We start from the raw sequence: 25,573 nt of genomic DNA, 5'->3' as shown, positions 1-25,573 counted from the left end.
AATTCCTGAATATTATGGTACAAAATATCATTGCATTTCAAAACATAAAAAAAACATTTGTAATTACAATCCATCCACCATTGCATTACATCAAAATTATACAACTAAAAGAGCAGATGCAATTACAACCATCTTTTAAAGACTGTTTTCACAAACAAGAGCACTATTTCCCCTTTTCAAAATATTTTTTTTTTACTAATGATAATACCATTTTTATTTTTCAATTTGTTGATGATCTGGATAGTTCTTTCTGGATATTTTTCATCTTCTCAATGGATGCAACAATTGTCGCAATAAAACATAAACATAAAAAAGGAGATAACTTACATTAGACTTATGACACATGAAAAAATGTCTCCCGCAGTGCTCAAAATTTTGATAATAATAATAGAAAGAGTATCACATTTTAAGCATTTATACAGTTTCTTACATAACATTCAATGTGGTTTGGCCTTTTCGCGAATTTCACGCATAACCGAAATTTAGTAGAATTATTTGAAGTCCATAAGTGAGATGGAGTGCAGTAACTACACGTCCACAAACCCTTCCACAACTCCACATCCACAAACCCTTCCACAGCTATTTGAAGAACTCGAAGCTTCCGACATTTCATAAACAAGTGAAAGAATAAGAGAGAAAAGTGAGGGGTTGTAGGATAAGTATGGAGTTTCAAAATGCAGTTGCAATAAATCATTGGCTAGCATAAAGTGCACTACAAAAAAATTTGAGAACTATTTGTGCCATAATATTCAGGAATTTCAATGGATCAAATATGTCCCTATACTATGCGAAACTGAACAAATATGCCTTCCAATATTTTCCGTTAACTCAAGGGCATGTATGGCAAAAAAAAAAAAAAAAAAAAAAAAAAAACGTTAGGGGCATTTTTCTACCAACCTTTTAACGATGGGCAAATATGTGCAATTTCGTATAGTTCAGGGGCATATTCTTGTTTTATGTGTTTATTTGTCTCCCCACTTTTTTTTTTTTTTTTTTTTTTTTGTTTTGTTTTGTTTTTTGCAGATTGCTCAATTGTTACGAACTTTCGAAGAGTGTGAACAAGATCCACAAGTTAGACTTGTAATAGTTAAGGTAAACAATAAGCAAACATGGTGATTTATATTTGTTCACTCTTTTTCTTATACCATCTCTACTATGTCTGGTGTGTTGGGAAGAAACAAGCAACAATCAAATTGCACAACGAGGTAACAGCGGAAGAAATACCCAAGTCAAATCTTCCCACACTATTTGAACCAAGAGAAGACAATACACACTAGCACAAATGGAAATCCGGACAACAACTATACCAACAACAAAATAGCAAAGCAAGCAAAAATAAATCAATACAAGAAGCACCAAATTTACGTGGTAAAATCCTTCAACGTGAAGAGGAAACATCCACGGGACCTCCAGCCCACAAAAGCTCCACTAAAATCAACAAGAGTTACAACAATTTTCTCCAAATGGCTACAACATCAAAACCAAATACGGAGCAACAATACATAAGAGATAGCACCAAAACTAGTGAAGAAAGGAGAGAAATCACCCCTAAAAATAAGCTACTGTTCGTACTCAAAAACTGGAGCTACAGACCATAAAATCCAATCTCCACCGTTTAGATCCAAGAACCAGATGTTGAAAACCCCTAGTTCAAATTTCAGCACAATCCAACGGTTAACGAATTGGAAAATGCAATTTTAATTGGACTGCTGTAGCAGAAAATTTCTGGACGAAAATTTGCACTTCTCTCTCACTTTTTCTCTCTATATGGCTGCTATAAAATAACTCTTTGTGTTATGAAAATAAGACCTAGTTGATCCTATATATAGTGAATTTTAGGGCAAAAGTGGTCTGGTCCAAATTGGATTGGGTTTTATTAATCCATTTCCACATAGGAAGAGAAAACTCAAAAATTCAACAATTCTCCCCCTCCCGACTATGTGGAGGAGACCGCCATCCCCGCGATAAAGCAACAGTTTAAATCTAGACTTGCAACCAAGCCTAGAACAACCCGAATGGATGAAATCTTCACAACTGGAGAAAAGATTTCATCAAAATCAACTCTTTTTTTTCTGATTAAAGCCCTTGACAACCATCCTAGCCTTGTACCGTGGAACTGGGTTACCATCTTCATGTTTCACCCTGAAAACCCACCTGTTTTTCAAAGTTTTTTTTGTCTCTAGGAAGCTTAAACAGATCAAATGTATGATTATCATGCAATGATTTAATCTCATCTTGAATAGCATCAAACCACCTTTCTTTTTCTTCACTATCCATGGCTTGAAAAAATCTTGAGTTCTCCCCCGGTCCAAGAGTACAAACTCATTGGGAGAATAACGAGATGAAGGTACTTTCTTTCTAATAGATCTTCTGAGAGAACTCTCTGGAGCATCAATAGCAACTGGTTGTTGGCCAACCATATCATCTTCCACTGGAGCATCAACAACATCATGCTGGTCATTCTGAACATGATCATTATCTTCGTTATCAACTTGAGCTTCATCATTTTGACGATTTTCTTCAGGTGTTATAGTCACAGGAATTGGATCAACATCAACTAAGATCTCACTACTTTGAGAATCAACCTTCTCAGCTTTGTCAAAATCTTCTATTGTCTGGTCTTCAAAGAACACAACATCACGGCTTCTAACAACTTTCTTCTCAACTGTATCATAGAAACGACAGCCAAATTCGTGTTGAACATAACCAATGAAGATACACTGCCTAGTTTTAACTTCCAGCTTTGACCTCTCATCCTTAGGAACATGCACAAAGGCCTTACACTCGAAGACTCTCGGATGAGCATAACGGACATCCTTACCAAACCAAACTCGTCGGGGACATCACCATCCAAAGCAACGGTGAGGAGATAAATTGATAACATAAGTCTGCAAAAGATTAAGTGCTTACATGCCGAAATGAATGCGACAACTTAGCATCCGAAAGCAAACATCTAACCCTCTCATTAGAGTTCGTTCATCCTCTCTCTCGCCCATTTAACCGAGGAGTCTTTGGAGGAGTTTTTCGATGGCGAATGCGTCTTGTCTACAATAATTATCAAAAGGACCAATGTATTTACCACTATTGTCTGAGCGGACGCATTTTAGTTTCTTCCCTGTCTGTCTCTCAACCAAGGCCTGAAAAGTCTTGAACACATCAACTACTTGATCCTTGGACTTCAAAGGAAATACCCAAATTTGCGAGAATGATCATCAATAAAAGTCATAAAGTAAAGTGCACCACCACGAGATCTTACTTTAAAAGGACCACACAAATCAGAATGTACCAATTCCAGCAAATCAAGCTTTCTTGAAGGCGAATGACTCTGAAAGGAAACTCTTTTATGTTTCCCGGCTAAGCAATGAACACATCTCTTTAACTTTGCTTGTTTCACTCCAGAAAGCAAATTCTTCTTAGCCAAGTTTTCAATCCTTTCTCCCATATGACTCGGCCTTCTATGCCATAACTCGATGAAGTATCATTCTCCACCAAATTTCTTGAGTCTACCTGAAATGGAGCCACGAAATAAGTACAAGTCAGATATCTTGTTACCTCGAGCCACAATCATTGAACCTCTAAGAAGCTTTTACTGGCAATCACCAACGGTTTGATCATAACCCTCATCATCAAGTTTTCCTACAGAAATTAAATTTAGACGAACATCTGGAGCATGCTTGACATTGTTAAGAACCAAGCTCGAACCGTTCTTACTTTTCAAGCAAACTGTGCCAATGCCAAATACCTCAACTTCACTATTATTGCCTATTCGTAACATTCCAAATTTACCAGGAGTATAAGAAGAAAATAATTCTTTTTTTGGCGTGACATGAGAAGTGGCACCTGAATCCACAAACCAGGTAGACTCATCACAAACAAGATTGATATCATTTTTACCACAAGCAACAAAAAGACCATTTTCAGCAACAACAACAACACGATTTTCATTATCGCCTTCTTTTTTTTACTTTTTCTGGTCTCTCTTCAACTTGTAGCAATATTTCTTGATGTGCACTTTCAAGTGACAATAGTCACATGTAAGATTCTTGTACTGGAGGATCTTGACTTGCTTCACTTTTGCCTCTCGTCATTCGACCTCCAAGTTACTTCTCCCCCTATCTTTAGTAACCAAAACATCGGAATGTGAAGTTGAAGAAGACGAAGCTTGTGATCTTCTTGTCATCTCTTCATTCAAAACACCACTTTTAGCATATTCCATAGTTACACCATCACTTGGGAGCGAAATTAGTCAAAGAAACTCGAAGAGTTTCCCAAGAAATCCGGCAAAGTATTAAGAAGCCAAGGTCCCTGTATTTCTTCATCAAACTTGACACCCATTCCAGACAGCTGATCAAAGACACACTGAAAATCATTAATATGATCAGAAATAGGGTTGCCCTCTTTGTATCTAATATTCATCAATTGTTTCAGTAGGAACAACTTATTATTGCCAGTCTTCGAAGCATAAAGTGTCTCGAGCTTTTCGCACAAGCTTTTAGCATTTGTCTCATTCACAATATGATTTCGAACATTATCTTCAACCCATTGCCTAATATAGCCACAAACCTGTAAGTGCTCAAATTCCCAATCCTCATCTTCAATAGACTCGGGTTTCTTAGAAGCAAACACAGGTAAATGCAATTTCTTGACAAATAGAAGATCTTTCATCTTACTTTTCCAAATATGATAATTACTGCCATTTAAACAAATCATCTTGCTTATATTTGCCTCCATCATTCAAATAGACAATCAACACAACCAAATATAACCACAAGTCTGATACCACTTTGTTGAGAAGAAACAAGCAACAACCAAATTTCACGACGAGGTAACAGCGGAAGAAATACCCAAGTCAAAACTTCCCACATTATTTGAACCAAGAGAAGACAATAAACACTAGCACAAATGGAAATCCAAACAACAACTATATCAACAACAAAATAGCAAAGCAAGCAAAAGTAAATCAATACAAGAGATACCAAATTTACGTGGTAAAACCCCTTCAACGTGAAGATAAAACATCCACGGGACCTCCAACCCACAAAAGCTCCACTAAAATCAACAAGAATTACAAGAATTTTCTCCAAATGGCTACAACATCAAAATCAAACACGGAGCAACAATACATAAGAGATAGCACCAAAACTAATGAAGAAAGGAGAGAAATCACCCCCTAAAATGAGCTACTGTTCGTACTCGAAAACTGGAGCTACAGACCACAAAATCCAATCTTCACCGTTGAAATCCAAGAACCAGATTTGACAATCTCCAGTTCAAATTTCAGCACGATCCAACGGTTAACAAATCAGAAAACGCAATTTTAAGTGGACTACTGTAGCAGAAAATTTCTGGACGAAAATCTGCACTTCTCTCTCACTTTTTCTCTCTATATGGCTGCTATAAAATAACTCTTTGTGTTATGAAAATAAGACCTAAGTTGATCCTATATATAGTGAATTTTAGGGCAAAGTGGCTTGATCCAAATTGGATTGGGTTTTATTAATCCAATTTCACATAGGAAGGGAAAACCCAAAAACCCAACATAATGGGTGAATGTTTTGTTCTGTCACGGCTCAAAATCGGTGAGACGAACGTCTAGTGGGTTAGTCCATCAAGTGAATCTATTTTTCTCAATGTCTATTCTATTTAGACTAAAAAGACACTCAAAGTAATACTTAATATCCTTTCGAGCACTGTTGCAAAACAACATTACAAAGGAGATTTTATAGGTGCTAAAAGATAGTTACATATATGGCGGATAAGATAGATGTTGAGAGGGAAATCGAGTTGATGCTAAGCTAAGAAAAACATTTCAGAGAGAACTTTAGTGAAAGAAAGAAAGATAAATGCTTCCAATATTCTCAATACATCTACTTGTGTATACATCTCCTATTTATAGTCTGTTAGCTATCTAACTAACATAATTAATTCAACTACAAACTAATTCCACTAACTTTTAGCTGCTTTGTTTAATGTACAACTCATAGTTCCATGTGTACCACTCCAATACAATTATATATACTTTCAACACTCCCCCAAAGATGTTAATTATCCCCAACTTGAACACCATTTCATTGTGTAGTCCTTTGCCAAGTGCCTTAGAATGTCTTCAATCTGCTCCTTGCTTGGGACATTTGTGGTATTTATTTTTACTAAAACGACAATCTATTTCTATATGTTTCATTCTCTCATGGTACATGGGATTAGAGGTTATCTTAAATGCTTCTCTTATTGACACAGTACTGTAGTTCTATAGGCATATCAACCTTGACCCTCAATTCTTGTAACAACCCTTCTATCCAAACTAACTCTATATATAACAGTAGTTATCGTACTTTTGTATTCAGTTGAACTCCTGGATACAATACTCTGCTCCTTTAATGACTTCCAGGAAATCAAAGACTCTCCTAATTTGATGTGATACCGTGCGACCGACATTCTAGTTATTGAACATGATGCCCAATCTGCATCATAATATGCACCGACCTTTCCTGACTCGCTTCAACGTTAATCGTTATGGACTAGTACCAAGATCAAATCTTAGACAAGAGGATCTAATATTAATAGTCGGAACAGTACATTGTTTCTCATTAACAGTCCTTGCCCAGGAGAATTCTTGATATATATGACCATTCTTAACGCTGCCTCATAATGAGATTCTTTTGGAGCATGCATGAATTGGGTACTGTAAAGAAAATATTTGGTAGTGCGATTACCAGATAAAGTAATTTTCCAATTAATTTCTGATGTAATATTCTATCTTCTAATTCTTTATCATGATCCTGAAAATCAAACTGCTTGTCATACTCCACACTGATTAAATTTCTGATTTTGGTCTGACAATGTAGTGATTGATTTTTCTCCCCCTAAGCCACATTCTAATATGAGCTTCAAATTATACTTCCTCTGATTCATTAGAATTCTTTTGTGTGATCTTCCAAATTCAATTCCAAGAAAAGAATCTCAGCTATCTATGGTCATTCATTTTGGAAATATGATGTAGGACATCCTCGGCTACTTTGAATTTGTGATGAATCACGACATGTGATCAAGAATTGTCAACACAAAATAAGATAATCACTATGTTTGTTTACGTCTACGTCCTAAGTAAGAACCAGGTTCTTTGAGAAACTATGTAAGAAGGTAAATTGCAGAAAGTAAATCAATACAAGTATTTTAGCGTGGAAACGCTCCTTGCTCAGGGGAGGAAAAACCATGATCCACCTAGTAGGAATTTTCCAAACTCTTCACTAAACGAGCCTAACAAATTTAAGGTTTACAACCGCCCTTGTAGCACCTAAGGAACTGTTCTGAACTGTCCCGGCTCTACTTCTTAAGGCTCAACAGTTTCAAAATGTTAGCTCAACTTCAATGACTCTACCTAATCAAGGAAGTTCCTTACAACTCAATAACACCTACTACACAATAGTAAGAAAGATAAATAGATTGAACCACAACTAGAACCTAACTATCACAACGAAAGAACTTAATGATAAATCTTTATAATATAAGCTCAGGTTATTTAGTGTGTATTGGCTTTCTAGAAACTCAGGTTTTGACTTCGCTCACTCTTGGTGGCTCTCATTGGATGTGATTATGGTTAAACTCCAAAGCTTGTTCGTGCTGTTTATATAGAAGTAGTTGTCGCCTTGCCTTTCTCGAATCCAACCAGGTATTGGTTTCATATTTGTATTCGAAAACCGATCCTGGTTTGACTTGGATCTCATTCTTTTCTTATATGCGCGTCGGCTTCTCCTCTTTCTACTTCAATGCTAATTCCATGTATTGAGTTAATGGTAATATTTCCCTAACTTGAAATCCAACTTTTCATCGAATAGGAGTGAGTCAATATTCTAATTCCTTAGTTGGCATGAAATAGTCTTCACAGTCTCCAGTGTTCCTTCATAAGGACCACTTCCTTTGAGCAGTTCCTCTTCTTTTGTGACTGCTTCACTGAATCCTTTAGAGATCTGTTTGGACTTCTTGTTCTTCAATGCGTTCCTTATAAATCCCCTGTACTTGACTGTCTTTGGATACATTATTTCTCAAATCATCAAAGCTCATGTTAAGCTCATCAAATATTATTGAGTCAGCAGCTACTCAACACTTTCACATTTCTAAGTAAGCAGCGAGTAATCCAATTTAGTATGTACAAAACCTGACCGCACTAGAGATGTGGTAAGTTTCATATTCCACTGCCTACTTACTTGCTTCAATCTATATAAGGATTTGAGTAGTATACACACTCTAGTTTCCCCTAACTACGAAAGTCTTGTGTTAAGAACATTTATAAACCCCTTCAATAAGTCATCATGTAGAAATGCATTATAAACAACTATCTAGAAAAACGGCCAGCCAAGTTGAGATATTGTCACGATTTATACCTAAGTCGCGATGCCACCTAACCCCAATTCATGAGACGAATCCCAAAAATTTCATAACCCCGATATGAAATTAAAGATATGTGAATATGGCTAAAAATAGTAAATCTCATATGATAATGGAGTTCTAGAACTAAACAGTGCGGAAATATCAAAATATCCCAAAAATACAAGTCATGAGTTTAGTACAAATGTATCAACAAAATGGTACTATCTGGATAATAAGAACAGCATTATAGAATTAAAAAAAAAGATCCCAAGGTGTTGCAAACGGGGTTAAGCAGCTGACTGTGGCAATCTCAATCATCTCCTCAGCGCTCACTCTCGGCTAGACTGGTAAAAGGGCTAAAATCTGCACAAAAAGTGCAGCAAGTGTAGTATGAGTACACTAATGCGTATATCACCAGCATCTTTGAGCAAGGTAGTGATGAGGATTAGACTGAAATACTTACTTAAACAACATGTACAATGGATATATATGATCTTAACATAAAATAAGCATAAGAAACAAGAGAAAATTAGCGCAAATACAATATAATCAAATGTGCATAAACACGAATTTATATGAAATGCACAAATAGTGAGTCATAATAAAATATGTATGATAAAGACTCCACTTTACTCAATACCAGTGTTGCATCTGCATGCACACTTCTTGAGGTGATTATCTTATATAGTGACTCATGAGTACGAGATCCTTATCTACACGCTGCATAGATAATTTCATGTGCCATAATCAGCATAGACAACTCACATTCCATAACAGCATTTAGGTGTGACAACCAAATCTACAAATATAAAGCATATATATGTACAATGTATGATACCATTGTAGATTTAGAAGCATAATCTGAATCATTGACACAAAACAATCTAGAATTTTGTGTACCTTATTCGCAGAAGAGAATTGAAGTAGATCACTGCCAACAAACCGGGGCAAATCCTACTCTATTTCACTAGGATTCAACACATGTACTATGGACTTGGTCACCTTAAAAACATAAATTTCATGCACCTAAATAACCTAAAATTCATATGGATAACACATACGACTCGCAAAACGGTTAAAAATATAAGCAACCATCCAATCCGACCCATTAAATATGGATTGGATAACTGACCATTTAAAAATGGATCGAATATTGATATTATCCACTAAAAATGGATATCCAGATGGATGATAACTCATTTATCTGCATATTAGTTTTCATGAGTTCTTCCTTTTTGGGATTCTAAGCTTATTTTAGCTTTTAGTTAACGTACCTTCGTAGAGATCGAATTGGTCACGCAAACGTACTTAGGTAGAGGTCGAATTGCTTTGCACAAAGTCTTCCTACAAGGAGGGTGCTAGAGGCTCACAAAGGCGTCCCTCGCCACAAATTGGCCGTCAATAGCAAAACTCGGAAAATTTTTGCACTAACAACACAATACGACTACCAAAATAGTTTTGTACTTACAACGCAACACAACTATTAAAATATTTTGCACTCATAATGCAATGCAACTACTAAGATAAGCTTCCTCAACTACTACAATAATTTTTCTCATCTACTAAAATAGTTTAAGACTCTACACTCAGTAATAGACTAGCTATATCCCCACCATTTGAAGGAAGAAACTATGAAAGACTTAGCTAGAAGAAGACAGCTTTATTGCACAAAGTATTTTTACAAGAGCAAGAGCTAGATGGGAAAATGGATGTCTTCTAACTACAGAAAGGCTCCTATTTATAGGTGATGAAAAACTAGTACATTTACTACACTTATTTACAATACATAGTACAAGTGGAACACTTATAAATTAAAATAAATAAACAAACAAAAATCTTACTATGTAAGACACTTAAGTGACTAATAGACAAAGTATAATGCATGATGATGAACTAGAGAACAAGGGAATAGTAACTTGCATGACATTGGGTTTTAGTAAACTTATTGCTAGACATGGATGATGACAAAGGGACCCTTAAATAATAACTTGCATGGCATGGAAACTTGGGAGAATTTTATGGCAAGACATGAATGACTTTATTTTCATGATAAAGGGGGCCCTTAAATAGTATTTGCATGGCATTGAACTAGGAAACTTTATGGCTATACACAGATAGATAATTTATGGTGGTGTTTCTTGGATTTTCATGATAGACTAAGGTGGGGTAAAGTTACTAAAAGGTGAAAAACTTGTGCTGATTTTTTATGTTTTTTATGGTGGCTTTTTGTGGGGTAGAGTGGTGAAAAAGATAAAAAAGATATGCATATTTTTTTTCTTTTTCAAATTAAAATTTATTATATGGTAACGGGGCTAAAAACTTTAAAGACTTATGCTAATTTTCTTTTTGTTTTTCTAATGAGAATTTATGATGCAAACAGCTTTAAAGACGTGCTAATTTGGTTTTTTCGATTTTTCTAATGAGGAATTATGGTGAGCAAAGTTGGCTAAAAAGGGATAAAAGGAAGGTCTTTTCTTATTCTCCAATCCATAATTATGTATTATGCTTCTATTTTAACCCTTTCAAGCTTCGCTTTTCAGCCCTTGTGAAATATCGCTTTATGCACAGATGCTCTTCCTCCATAATTCTTGCTCTTTTGACATTTGTTTCTTGCAAGTCTTGTGTGTCTTCATACCTTGCCCTGTATCTTTTAAGCTCATCTTTAACATTCTGCTAATGTGGAATTTGGGAGAATAATTCCAATTTTCTTTCTCACCTGGCCAATTGTCTTTCGGAATATACCTATTTTTGCTAAAAAATCATCTTCTGAGCTTCGGCATACTCCTTTTCCTTTTTCACGGATTGTGGTGATGAATGAAAGATGATACCGAAGAGATACTGTAGGTCATACATGGATAGTCTTCTCAATAATATTAAATGATCCGTGGAACATAAATATTTTGACTCTGTGACAATTAAAATGATGAACCCAATATTTTTGAAATTTGAACCACAAAAAAAAAATAAAAAAAAATTAGGTAAGGTTCAAGATTTTCAAAGTCTTTGAAAATCACTAAATTTAAATTCCATGAGAATGTAGCATTAATGACAAAGCTACCAAACGAACCATAAGAGCTCCTGAGGAAAATCTTTAGCTTGTGCTATTAAAACCTGACAATATGAATATTTCGAATGAATGATTCTTGCTTTGAAAACTTGAAGTTTATAAAAAGTCCTGCTTCCCAATGAGATCAGTGGGTCAAAAAGATTTGAGAATTCAAATAGCTCCGACGAGTAATGTACTGGTGATGATGAGGAGTTCTGTCACGGGGCCGATGAGAATCTGAACATTTGATCCGTTAACTTCTTCTTTTCTTGAGAAAACATCCTTGAGAATCCTAGCCTTTAAAGGAAATCAACACGAATATTATCTTTTTTTCTTCAAGGACTTGACATGAAATTTATAGGGAGAGAATCACTGCGCCCATCTGAGTATTTGTAGATTTGGAATGACCTTTGGATTCAGCCGGATCATCCTCAAAAAAGATTTCATATCCATTTCAATAAGACACTTGGAGTGAATTAGGAAAAAGTTGAATTTTTTAATTTCATTTTTCCCGCAAGAATCTCCTTGAAAATGGAGTGATAGTGTTGTTCCGCATCCTTGAATCTTCCACTGGCGTAACCACATATCTTCCTTTGACCATTTTCTTTTTCAAATAAAATTGCACTCCAATATTCATTGCTGGCATCTGTCTGCAATATTTTCTTTCCATCAGAGGGAATGTACCGAGATCGGACTTCTTTTGAATATTTGCCTCGACGCCTGGCATGAATAATTTAACACAGCTGTCCATAACCCATTTTCTCAAACTATGGAAGAACCCAAGTTTGACATTGCTAAATTAGTTTGGGAAAGAAAAGATGCACTTGCAGCCCAGAGGCACAAAAGAAAGAAAAGAGAGGTAGGAGAAAGTCCAAAAAATTCCAATTATGAGAATTTAATAATTTTTACCCCTGAAGCACCAGGTTTCTATGTTTCTCAACCACAAACTGATTCTAGAGAAGTAACATCTCAAGGGTCAGATAACCAACAACAGAGGAACCTTCTGATGTTTTAGCAACAGAGGAGTTTTCCGATGTTTCCGTCCAAAAAGCTTTTACAGAAGAGGCTTTTGAGGTAAGTATTGATTCTTCACATGATTCTTCAGAAGGAAAACTCCCGCCTATTTTCATAAATCAAACCAAAGAGCCCGAAATTTCTGAAATAGTTGATGATGAGCAGGATGGAATAACCGACGAGCCTATTCCGGAACGTAGGACTGACTGCGTCAGCCAAGCAGGTAGGTACCCGTTTCCATTATTTTACTTTGGATGATGTTAAAGTCTCGAGATGGCCTCATAGAATCCAATATTTCTTCACTTGGATGGTTACAAAGAATTTAGCAGAGCAAAAAAAGTACATAATTTTATTAGAGTTCACTTCTCGCCTCTCAAGTATTCTTCGAGACTGGTGGAATTCACTTGGATTACAAGATAAAAATGTATTTCTTACTTCTCATGATTTCACTTTTAACATTAGACTTTTATATGAAGTCATTTGTGGAGATGCTGGTCAAAGGCAAGAAAAACTTAGAAGGCAACTTTTTGAAATGAAGTGTGTGTCTTTAGATAGAGATATCACTGACAAATTTTTTTTTAAAAAAATGCTAGAATATTGTTTGGGCTTGGTGGGGATAATAATTTAAAACAAGCTTTAGTTTTGTCCCTACCAAAAGTGTTGGTTGGTAGAGTCATGAGCATCATAGAAGATAAATAACAGTAAATTACTGCTCCACATATTGATTACATTAATCAATCTATTTTTTATGCTCTTGATGATATTTGTGCAAAAAGATATGCTTTCAAACAGATAATGAAAAATGAAGAGTTTTTCATTAAGCTGCCTTTCAAGAAAAATGAGAGTATTGATCTGAGAAAGGCAAGTCAATCAGGAATGAATCTCTAACACCTTCTACTTGCTAAAAAGGAATGTCAGGAGCTGGTAGAGTTTGGTTTAATTGAGCCATCAAATTCACAATAGGCGTGTGATGCATTCTATGTCAACAAAAGAGCCGAGCATTCAAGAGGTCAGTTGATATTGGTAATTAATTACCAACCTCTTAATCATTTTTTATGACAAATTCTTAATCCCAAATAAACTTACCCTTTCTTCTCACCTCACCAAGGCCTAATATTTTTCCAAGTTTGATCTCAAATCAGATTTTTGGCAGTTGGGAATCCACCCAGATGATAGGAAAAAACACAAGTTTTTGCATTATCGATCATCATTTTCAGTGGAAAGTAATGCCTTTTGGTTTAAGAACTGCTCCATCTTGGTTTCAAAAGACAATGATAAAAATATTTCAGCCCATTCTCCATACATCACTTGTTTACATTAATGACATTTTATTATTTAGTGATACATGGGAGAAGCACATTGATTTGCTAAATCATTTTGCATCCTTAATAAGAAAAAATGGCATCATGCTTTCAACAAAAAATGGCGCTTTTCCAAAAGAGAAACAGCTTTATTAGGAATGCATTTTCCCCATGAAGTGTACACCCCAAGTCAACATGTTTCTCAGGAACTTCTCAAGTTTCCCGATACTCAGTTTACTACAAAGCAAATTCAACAATTTTTGGGAGTGATAAATTATGTAAGAGATTTTATTCCTAATATTTCTACACTTATTTCTCCTCCCCTGACAAAAATGTTGAAAAAATGCACATCCATGGGGCAAGGAATAAGATGATGCCGTGAGAAAAGTCAAATAAATATCAAAAGAAGCCCGATCACTGCACATTCCCGCTGATGGAAAGAAAATATTGCAGACAGATGCCAGCAATGAATATTGAAGTGCAATTTTATTTGAAGAAGAGAATGGTCCGAGGAAGATACGTGGTTACGCCAGTGGAAGATTCAAGGATGCAGAACAACACTATCATTCCTTTTTGAGCATCTTGCGGTGAAAAATGAAATAAAAAAAAATCAACTTTTCCTAATTCACTCTGAGTTTTTTATTGAGATGAATATGAATGTTTTTCCGAGGATGATCTAGCTGAATGCTAAGGTCATTCCGAATCTGCAACTACTCAGATGGGTGTAATGGTTCTCTCCCTATAAGCTTCAGGTCAATCACTTGAAGGGAAAAGATAATATTCTTGTTAATTTCCTTTCAAGACCCGGTGAATTCTCAAGGAAAAGAAGAAGTCAACGGATCAAATGTTCATTTCTCAGATCTTTTTGACCCATTCATCTTATTGGGAAGCTGAACTTTTTATGAATTCTAAGTTTTCAAAGCAAGCACCATTCATCCGGAATATCCATATTGTCAGGTTTTTATAGCACAAGCTAAAGATTTTCCTTAGGAGATCTTATGGTTCTTTTGATACCTTTGTCATCAATACTACATTCTCATGGAATTTAAATGTATTGATTTCCATGACTTTGGAAATCTTAAACCTTACCTAAAATATTTTACTGTGGTTCAAACCTCAAAAATATTGAGTTCATTATTTTAATTGCCGTGGAGTCAAAATATTTATGTTCCACATTTAATATTATCGAGAAGACTATCCATGTATGGCCTACAATATCTCTTTGATATCATCTTCCATTCATCACCATAATCCAAGCAAAGGAAAAGGAGCATGCCAAAGTTTAGAAGATGATTTTTCAGCAAAACAGGTGTATTCCGAAGGAGATTTGGCCTGGTGAGAAAGGTTGAATTATTCTCCCAAAATTCCTCATTGGCAGAATGTTAAAGAAGAGCTCAAAAGATACAGGACAGGGTTTGAAGACACACAAGGCTTGCAGGAAACAAACGACAAAAGAGCAAGAATTATGGAGGAAGAACATCCGCGCACAAAGCGATATTTCACAATGACTGAAAATCAAAGATTGGAAGGGTTAAAAAATAAGCATAATGCATAATTATGAATTGGAGAATAAGAAAAACCTTTCTTAGCTAACTTCCCTCACCATAATTACCATTAGAAAAATCATATAATCAAAAAATTAGACACAAGTCTTTAAAGTTGTTTGCAGCATAAATTCTCATTAGAAAAAACAAAAAAATTAGCATAAGACTTTAAAGTTTGTAACCCGTTGTCCTACAATAAATTCCCATTTGAAAAAAAAAGCAAAAAAATATGCATATCTTCTTTATCTTTTTCACCAATCTACCCCACAAAAAATCACCATAAAAAAACATAAAAAATCTGCACAAGTTTTTCACCTTTTAGTCACATTACCGTACCTTAATTATCATGAAAATTTAAAAAACACCAACATAAATTGTATAGCCATAAAGTTTCCAAGTTTCAATGTCATGCAAATACTATTTACCGGCCCCCTTTGTCATAAAAATAAAGTCATCCATGTCTTGCCATAAAATTCCTCAAGTCTTCACGCCATGCAAGTTACTATTTAAGGGTGCCTTGCCATTATCCATGTCTAGCCATAAATTTACCAAAACTCAATGCCATGCAAGTTACTATTCCTTGTTCTCTAGTTTATCATCATGCACTATGTTTTGTGTATTAGCCACTTAAGTGTCTTACATGGTAAGACTTTTGTTTGATGTAATTATTTTATTGTTTAAGTGTTTCACTTGTGCTATGCGTTGTAAATAAGTGCGGTACATGTACTACCTTTTCATCTCCTATAAATAGGAGCCTTTGTAGTAGTTGGAAGACATCCATTTTCCAATCTAGCTCTCACTCTTGTAAAAATACGTCGTGCAATAAAGATGTCTTCTTCTAGCTAAGTGTTCAATAATTTTCTCTATGGGGATATGGCTGGTTCATATTTGAGTGTAGAATCTTAAACTACTTTAATAGATGAGAAAAGTTATTATAGTAGTTGAGGAAACTTATCTTAATAGTTACCTTGCATTATGAGTGCAAAATGTTTTAGTAGTTGTATTGCGTTGTAAGTGCAAAATTATTTAGTTGTTGTATTGTGTTTTTAGTGCAAAAATTTTCTGAGTTTTGCTATTGACAGTCAATTTGTGGTGAGGGATGCCTTTGTGAGCCTCTAGCACACCCCCCCCCCTAACCCCCGGTTGTAGGGAGATGTTTGTGCAAAGAAATTCGATCTCTACCAAAGGACGTTTGCGTGAACAATTTCAATAGCTACAAAGATTCTTTTGCGCCGGTAATTCAATTCTTTACAAATATATTTTTCCTTGTCTAGTATTTTAATTCTATCTTTCTTATGGTTTTTTTACCGTCTCTATGAGTCCCGGTACCTCACTCATCCCCTGTGGTGTCCATATTATGCATCGGATATGGCTGGTTCATATTTGAGTGTATAGTCTTAAACTACTTTAGTAGATGAGAAAAATTATTATAGTAGTTGAGGAAACTTATGTTAGTAGTTGCCTTGCATTATGAGTGAAAATATTTTAGTAGTTGTGTTGCGTTGTAAGTGTAAAATTATTTAGTTGTTGTATTGTGTTTTTAGTGCAAAAGTTTTTCGAGTTTTGCTATTGACGGTCAATTTGTGGTGAGGGACGCCTTTGTGAGCCTCGAGCACAACCCACCCCCCCACCCCCACCCCCCGCGCTTGTAGGGAGATGTTTGTGCGAAGAAATTCGATCTCTACTAAAGGACATTTGCGCGAACAATTTCAATATCTACAAAGATACTTTTGCACCGATAATTCAATTCTTTACCAATATATTGTTCCTTGTCTAGTATTTTAATTCTATCTTTACTGATTTTCTTATCGTCTTTGCGAGTCTCGGTACCTCACTCATCCCCTGTGGTATCCATATTATGCGTTGGTTAATTAACTCCTTTTTTGTCCGCGTTAAATATGAACAGGTCAGATATTTATCAGTTTTTATTTAACCCATTTTCGACCCACCCATATCCAATCATACCCATCTGTTTGCCACTCCGAGCCTTAGCAAAAATTGAATCTTAGCAGCTATGCTAGAGCTTCCAAGTCTTTAAGTTGAAAAGTGAAGGTAAGTCAGTTATTTTAGTAAATAAATAATAGTCCGTAACTGTTGCTACAAGAAGTTTTTAGAAATAAATACAAGTGATACTACATAGGTTGGAAAATATTAGAGATGAAAATACTAAGTACATTAATCAATAAACAATACACAATATTTAATAAAGAAAGAAGAGATAGAGTTTTTGGATAAGAAAAAATGGTTCGAGGCACCCTGGGGGCGGGGGGATTGACTTCAAAGTAAAGTTATGTCGCTATCTATCATGGTACAAAAATTATAGTGATGTCCTATTTCCATGATACAACAGACCACTCAGAAATCTTCTATTCTCACTCAAGTAGAAGTTACAAAAGAACTCTTAAATCTCTCTATTGCTTTTGTGGAAATCAGGAATGAAATGACTCGAGACTTGAACTGAATTCAAATGATAAAGAGCCAAAGATGAAGAGATTTCAGTGATCATTTTCTAAAAGTAGGATAGGTATTTACAGAAAGTGAGACATAATTAACATACCTTTTAAAAAAGAGATGTGTCCTTCTATACCAACTTGAACCATCTTTTTCAGATGTGTCCTAATTAAAAAGAACGGATGCATCTTTTTTCACAAAGATTTGTATCTTGTTCATAAAACACATTAAGTAAATTTTGAATCACATTTCAAATAAATTCCAACAGTTTAATCTAAACACTGAAATTAAGCACTGTGATAAGCTGCTAAATCTGTAAGCAATCTGATATGTGATATATATATTGTATTCTTATTGAACTTGTAACGTCAATATGTTCTACAAGTTAAATTTAAATATGTTTAAAATCATCAAATCATGTCTATATATATGCATTCAGAGTTCCTACTTTCTGATACTAAATCTCAGCCCTGATTGTCATTTTGTTTTCCAATGTAGGGAAAAGGAAAAACATTTTGTGCTGGGGGAGACGTAGTCAGACTGATAAAATTCATGCTAAAAGGTAATAAAATAAAGTTCTTTTCTCTTTTGTTTGGTGTTGTGAGTTACATGATCATCTCTTATCTCTTTTACGTTAACTAAGTAAATCATGGGTTCACAAATGCTAGAGATATGCGTTGAAGATCATGATAAAAATCATGTTGAAGATCGTAATAAAGATCATGATAAGGATAAAGGCTAGCCTAGATAGGATAAACTTGTATTGCTTGTACTAGGATTCTACTTAACAAGTTTATGTAGTATGATCTGACTAGAACTCTTAAGTATCACAGTTGTATAAGAGTTGTATATCGATGTAGATTCTCCTATAAATAGGAGCAGATGTAACTCTAGTTCATCATAAATACAAACATTTGTTTCTCTCTAACTAGCTTAAGATTTCTACATGGTATTAGAGGACTAGAACTTTTCTAGTTGCTAGTATTGAAACAGTCAAACACTGATTCTATTTCATCATACGAAATGGCATCAGCAACTCCTTCTGCAAACACTCTTTCAACCTCATCTCTTTACCATCTTAATGCATCCTGTTCTGTTAAACTTAAGCTCACAAATTACTTGATCTGGAGGACTAAAATGATACAACTTGTCCAAGTTATGCGACTAACCTATCTCATCAAGGATAAGGCGCCTGAATCAAGTTCAAAAAAAGACACTAGAAAAGCTACTGAAACCAGTGACAAAAGCAATAGTAAATACTTATTTTGAGGAGAAAGATGTACTGTTGAGAAGCTAGATCTCAGGAACATTAATGGAAGAAAGCATGCATCTCATAATAGTTGTTCAACTGCTAAAGAGATGTGGGAATGTTTAGAAGAACCTTCAAGCAACAAAAGATAAGGAATTCCAACTCAAACAATAGTTGCAGAATGTTAAGTTGGGAAACAAGAAGATGGATGAGTATATGAAAGAGATGGATGAGTATATGAAAGAGTGCAAAGGCATTTGTGATGGACTTGCAGCCATACACAAGCTTGTTGATGAAAACAGGAAAGTAATAAACTTTGCTAGAGGCCTAGGTCTCAAATACATGACATTCAGGACAACCATGATAGGTAAGGCACCTTATCCTACTCTAAATCAATTTGTTAATGCACTTATAGGCTTTGACATGAGAGAGGATGAAGAAGAGGTGCCTCAGAATTACAACATGGCATTTGCTGCTCAAAGAGGTAGAGGAAGAGAAAACTATTCACAAAGAAGAGACACCAACAATTTCAACTCTAGAGGAAGAGATTTTAGGCTTGTTGGACAAGCAACAAACTGTCAGAATAGCCAAAACCAAGAAGGAAATCAGAATAAAGGAAATGGTATGTTTGAAGCATGTCAAATATGTGGTAGCAATAATCATACAGGTGGGATTACTCAGACCAGGCTGTAGATGAATTACCACAAGCACTGGCTGCTGCGAATCTTCAGAACTCATCTACTGAGGATGACACTATGTATGTAGACTCTGGAGCTACTAGTCATACGATGAACTCATCAAGTAACCTACTTAATCTTAAAGCCTACCATGGTCCTGATAAAATTATTATTGGAAATGGCTCTAAACTGAACATCACTCATGTTGGAAACACAACTAAGTCAGGATTGAAATTAAAGGAAGTTCTTGTCGTACCTAAGATTACTAAGAATTTGCTTTCAGTCAGTAAGATTGCGAAGGATAACTCTTGTACCTTTGAATTTGATGAATCTGATCTTGTTATAAAGGATAAGAAGAAAAGGACCCTACTGGCCAAGGGATCTAGGAAAGGTGGACTGTATGCTTTGAAAGATAACAACATATAACCCTTGACTGCATCACAAGACTAGAAGAATTCAGACAACATTTGGCATGTTAGATTAGGCACCCTAGTTTGAAGTCTTTAAAAATTTTGATATCTGAAAAGGCAGGTGGGGGGCTCTCTATCCTGAAGATAATATTTTTTTCATTCAACAAAGCCTTCTTTCATAGATAATCAGTAGTATTCCTCTCGCTAGCTATTCTGAGTAAGAGGGGGAGGACTTGATATGACTACGGACTTTCGAAAAAAAAATGCCAAGCGGAGCGTGTCACGAGATATATCGCTCTCGGACTTCTTACGGTAAGGCCAATGTAGAAATAGTTGCATTAATGTTAGTAGTTGGAATAAAAGGCCTACTGTTTGCTCTGGTTGTCAGTTGGGAAAAGGTTGTAAACTACCATTTAGTTTGAGAAATAAAATTGAGGAAGGACCACTGTTGAAAATTCATTGTGATCTTTGGGGGCCTGCTCCTGTTGAATCATCTCAACATATGAGATATGATGTAGTATTTGTTGATGATAACACAAGATACACATGAATTTATCCTCTAAAAAAGAAATCAGAAATTTTGAAGTATTTCTCAAGTTTTCAGAAAATGGTAGAAAGACAATTCTGTAAAGTTACAAAAATATTCCAATGTGATGAAGGTGGTGAGTTTATCAAAACAGAATTCATTAAGCATCTGGAAGACTGTGGAATCATTAGACACATCTTTTGTCTAAATACAACAGAACAAACTAACATTTCTGAAAGGAAACACATACGCATAGTTGAGACTGGCTTGACTTTACTGTTTCATGCCAAACTACCCTTGTTTCTATGGGTGGAAGCTTTTTTTATTGCTGTTTTTCTTATAAACAGACTACCTTCATCTGTGCTAAAGATGGAAACTCCCTTCGTTAAGTTATCTAGTGCTCAGCCCAACTACAATACCTTAAAGGTGTTTGGATATAGGTGTTTTTCATATCTTAAAGGCAGTAACATTACCAAGTTTAGTCCAAAAATCTATCCTTGTGTCTTCATTAGGTATAGTAGTCTGCAGAAAGATTACAGATGCTGCCATCCTCCTACAAGAGGGTCTATGTTTCTAGACATGTGATTTTTTATGAGTGCACATTGCCTTATGTGCACTCAAATCTTCCTAAGGAAAATATTGACACTTCAACTCACTTAGCTACTTTTGTTGAGTTTTTTTCTCAACCGCAGGCTCAAAATATACGTGCTGCTACTTCAAGGGAAGTGTTGGAATCAGGAGAAAATTATGAAGCTGTTCATTCCTCATAAAATGAAGTACATGCACTGTGTGGACTAGAGTGTGTTGAGCCAGTTGCTGCTACTACTACTACTACTACTATCCCAAACACTCAAATTGCTACACAAGCTGATGGAGATTAATTAGATGATGAGTCGAAATAAGTAGGCTATACAGATGAGTCAAATGATGCAAGCAATGCAGCACCACAGCAAAATGTTCCTCTAGTGTATAATCCTCAAGTCATAAACCTGGAAGTTGATATTTCAAAATGGTTTAACACTGATGAGAATAATCTGGAGGAAGCTGCAACAACTGAAGATAAACCTAGCCAAGTTGAAGTGGTTGAAAATCAACTAGCCTCAATACCACAGGGACATCATATGGTGACAACACATAAATCAAAATCAGTACCGATAACTCACATGTCTCTTATTGCCGACCAAAAAGAGACATACTGAGAGCCAAGGACTGTAAATGAAGCACTCAGGACACCACACTGGTTTGCAGCAATGAAGGAAGAGATTGATGCCTTGCACACAAACAAAACTTGGACCTTAGTACCTAAAACTACAGGTATGAACATAGTAGGTTCAAAGTGGGTGTTCAAAACAAAGTTAAAAGCATACGGGACCATAGACAGATACAAATTAAGGCTGGTTGCAATAGGATTCTCTCAACTTGAGGAATTGACTTTGAGGATACCTTTAGTCCCGTTGTGAAGGCTACAACCATCAGCGTAGTACTATCAGTAGCTGTAAGTTTGAAATGGAACATTAGATAGCTAGATGTGAAAAATGTCTGTCTACTTGGACATCTGCAAGAAGAAGTTTACATGATTCAATCACCAGGTTTTGCTGACCCTAGATATCCAAATCATGTATGTTTTCTAAAGAAAGATCTGTATGGTCTCAAACAGGCACCCAGGGCATGGTTTGACAAGTTCAGTATGCATTTGCTTCACACTGGTTTCAATTGTAGCAAAGCAGATCCTTCCTTGTTTACACTTCATGGAAAGAAGGGTACAATTATTCTTTTACTAAATGTAGATGATATAATTGTTACAGGAAGCAATGCTGAAAATGTCTCAAAAATTGTTGCAAGTCTAGGAAAAGAATTTGCAATGAGGATCTTGGACCATTACATTTCTTCGTAGGTGTTAAGGTCAGATATTTCTCAGGAAGAATACATATATATAAGCCAAAGCAAGTATGCAGCTGAGCTCCTTAGCAAGACTGACATGTCTCTTGCAAAGGCAATGAACACACATTTGGCACAAAAGCATGGGTTACAAGAAGCTACTGGGGATCTAGTTGATGCTTCTTACCAGACCTAACATAACTCAAGCAATAAACCTGGCAAGTCTGTTTATGTAGAATCCAAACAGTGGACATCTTCTAGGAGTCAAGAGAATACTCAGATATATTAAAGGTACTGTACAACATGGTCTCAGAATTATCTCACAGTCACCTTTCAGGTTATATGGGTTACTCAGATGCTGATTGGGGAGGATGCACTACAACAAGGAGATCAACTACAGGTTACATCATCTATCTTGGTGCAAAATGCATATCTTGGACTTCAAAGAAACAGACCACAGTGGCAAGGTCAAGTATTGAAGCTGAATATAGAGAACTAGCCTCCACTGCAGCTGAAACAACCTATATTACTTATATTTTCAATGATATTGGAGTGTACCTAAAGATAGTACCTAAGTTGTTCTGTGACAATTTGAGTGCATTATACATGACAGTGTATCCAGTTATGCATGCCAAGACAAAACATGTTGAAATGGACTATCATTTTGGTAGAGAAAGGCGGCAAGGGGATAATTAACTACACAATTTGAAAGATCACAAGATCAGCTAGCAGAAATACACACAAAGGCCTTGACAAAGAAGGTGTTTTCTGGTTTTGGAAGCAAGCTAGGAGTGAGTGTTCCACCAATCACTAGCTTGAAGAGAAATGTTGAAGAACATAATAAAGATCATGTTGAAGATCATGATAAGGATAAAGGCTAGCCTAGATAGGATCAACTTGTATTACTTGTACTAGGATTCAACTTAACAAGTTTATGTAGTTTGATAGGACTAGAACTCTTAAGTATTACAATTGTATACGAGCTGTATATCTCTGAATATCATATGTATATTCTCCTATAAATAGAAGCAGATGTAAGTCTAGTTTATCATCAATACAAACATTTGTTTCTCTCTAACTAGCTTAAGATTTCTACAATATGTACATAACTAGAGTTAATTCCCTAATTGATCACTCAATTTAATGAAATTATCTAGTAGTGTCACTTTTTGTCTCAATAAAATCACTCAAATTCATACATATATCTTACAAAATAACCATGGATGAAAATCACTTTAAGAGTTGACTTGAAATGGTTTGAGTATAAAAACTTAATTAAAGACTTTCATAAAAAAAGAAGTTAATTATTTTTCTATCTAAATAATATTAATTGTAAAATGAGCCCTAGTGGCTAGTACTGTATTTTTCATAATTTGATACTCAAAAGCACTTTTGAAAAAATTGGCCAAGCACTAACTGTCTACCAAATAGCAAAATAGTACAAATTGCTTCTCTCCAAAAGTATATTTGAAAAGCTATTAAAAGGAGCCTATCAAAGTAGGAAGTTTTTAGAAGTTTGGTCAAACGTACTCTAAGGTGAAATGTTATCTCCAAGCAAGGACGTAAGGTCCGTCAAGTTTTTATATTTTTGTTTAAAAAGAAAATTTAATTTACATAGAAAAATATGGTAACTAGAGATAATAAGAGAGGTGCATGTAGTATTACAAAATCCAAACCACAAGCACGGTTAGTATCACAATGGCAAAGTTAGAGGAGGTCTTTTTAAAAATTCTTTTTTATTTGTCTAGTGCGAGCTCATTTAATTGATTAAAATTACAAGGGAGGTGCAATAAATTCCCTTTTTTAATATTAAACTTACATGGTACTTTATTTTTCAAACATAAAGAACCAATTCCGTACTAAAATTCTGTGTATCTTCTCTTTTCTCATGTTAGGAGACTTCCCTTCTGTTGTGGACTTTTACAGAAAGCAGCTAACTTTCGATTATTTGGTGGCGACATACAAAAATCCAGTTGTAAGCTTTATCAATATCCTAGAAAATTTTCAAATAAAGGGTGACTTCTTTTAATTTGCGCTAATTAATTATTTGCTTCATAATCAATATTAAACATGAAGGTTTTCCTTATCAATGGAGCTGTAATGGGAGGAGGTGCTGGACTATCCATGAATGCAAAATTCCGAATTGTCACTGAAAATACGGTGCGCTTCATTTTGCTTTATAGCATTAAAGCTTGGTTGTCCCGTTATAATTTTAGCCAAATATTAAGAGCATGTTCTGTTAGTACTATATATTAAGGAGGCATGCAACGCTTGTTAGAAAGATGAATATTTAGATATTACTTTATTTGCTTATTTTTATAGGAGATTCTTTCTTTTTTAGTCCTATTTCAAACATTTTTATATTTTTAAAATTTTGAACTTCTATTTTATTTTCAATAGCATGATTCTTTAGCTATTATCATGGCACGTTATAGGGACTTAGTAGCTCAGTTGGTTGACTACCTGAACTTTCACCTTGTTGGTGAGGATTCGAATCCCCACGTTGTAATCCCCTCCCCCATTTCCCCTTCCCCTACCCCCTATGTAATAAAAACAATTTTTTTTAAAAAAAATCATGGCGCGTCTAACACTATGAGTTCTAATGATACATTTAGCATGTGGTAACATTTAAAAAAAAAAAAAAAAAAATCGTGTCAAATAAACGCTATCATAAAAATTAAATTGCGAGAGTAGTATTTAAGGAGCTTGGCATTTTACCAAGGACCATATGCGTTGACGGTTCATAACTTATTTATTTAATCCCAATATTTGATATCTTTACTAAGGACCGTATTCGTTGACGGTGCATATGTATCATAATAATTTCATTTAATCTATTTGTGTGTAACTAGGTATTTGCCATGCCAGAAGCATCATTTGGACATCATCCGGATGTCGGGGCATCTTATTTTCTTTCAAGATTACCTGGCCATTTTGGTAATGTAGACAGGATATTGTTGTTTATGGTTATTTCTTGTTGCTTAAATTAAACATATCCTCCATTAAGAGCTCTAAATAGCTTTAGGTCCTAAAGTGATGCCATTAGGTAACAGTTTTTACATGACTAAAAGATTAAAAGTGAAGTTCTTTCAGAGACACGTTTGGGAAAT

The 25,573-nt window shown here is 35.2% G+C and overlaps 1 protein-coding gene across 1 annotated transcript in view; it reads left to right on the top strand.

The window, feature by feature from the left end:
- The window catches only part of LOC132060762 (probable 3-hydroxyisobutyryl-CoA hydrolase 3), a 47,361-nt gene that overhangs the window by 3,759 nt on the left and 18,029 nt on the right, over positions 1-25,573 (top strand). The window contains exons 3-7 of the mRNA XM_059453695.1: positions 1,024-1,092; positions 18,222-18,285; positions 24,359-24,438; positions 24,540-24,623; positions 25,316-25,400. Coding sequence (XP_059309678.1) covers positions 1,024-1,092; positions 18,222-18,285; positions 24,359-24,438; positions 24,540-24,623; positions 25,316-25,400 — 382 coding nt within the window. The remainder of the gene's footprint in view (positions 1-1,023; positions 1,093-18,221; positions 18,286-24,358; positions 24,439-24,539; positions 24,624-25,315; positions 25,401-25,573) is intronic.

Source organism: Lycium ferocissimum, chromosome 6, assembly GCF_029784015.1.
Source record: "Lycium ferocissimum isolate CSIRO_LF1 chromosome 6, AGI_CSIRO_Lferr_CH_V1, whole genome shotgun sequence".
NCBI classification, from domain to species: domain Eukaryota; kingdom Viridiplantae; phylum Streptophyta; class Magnoliopsida; order Solanales; family Solanaceae; genus Lycium; species Lycium ferocissimum.
This window is presented reverse-complemented; position numbering and strand designations above follow the sequence as displayed.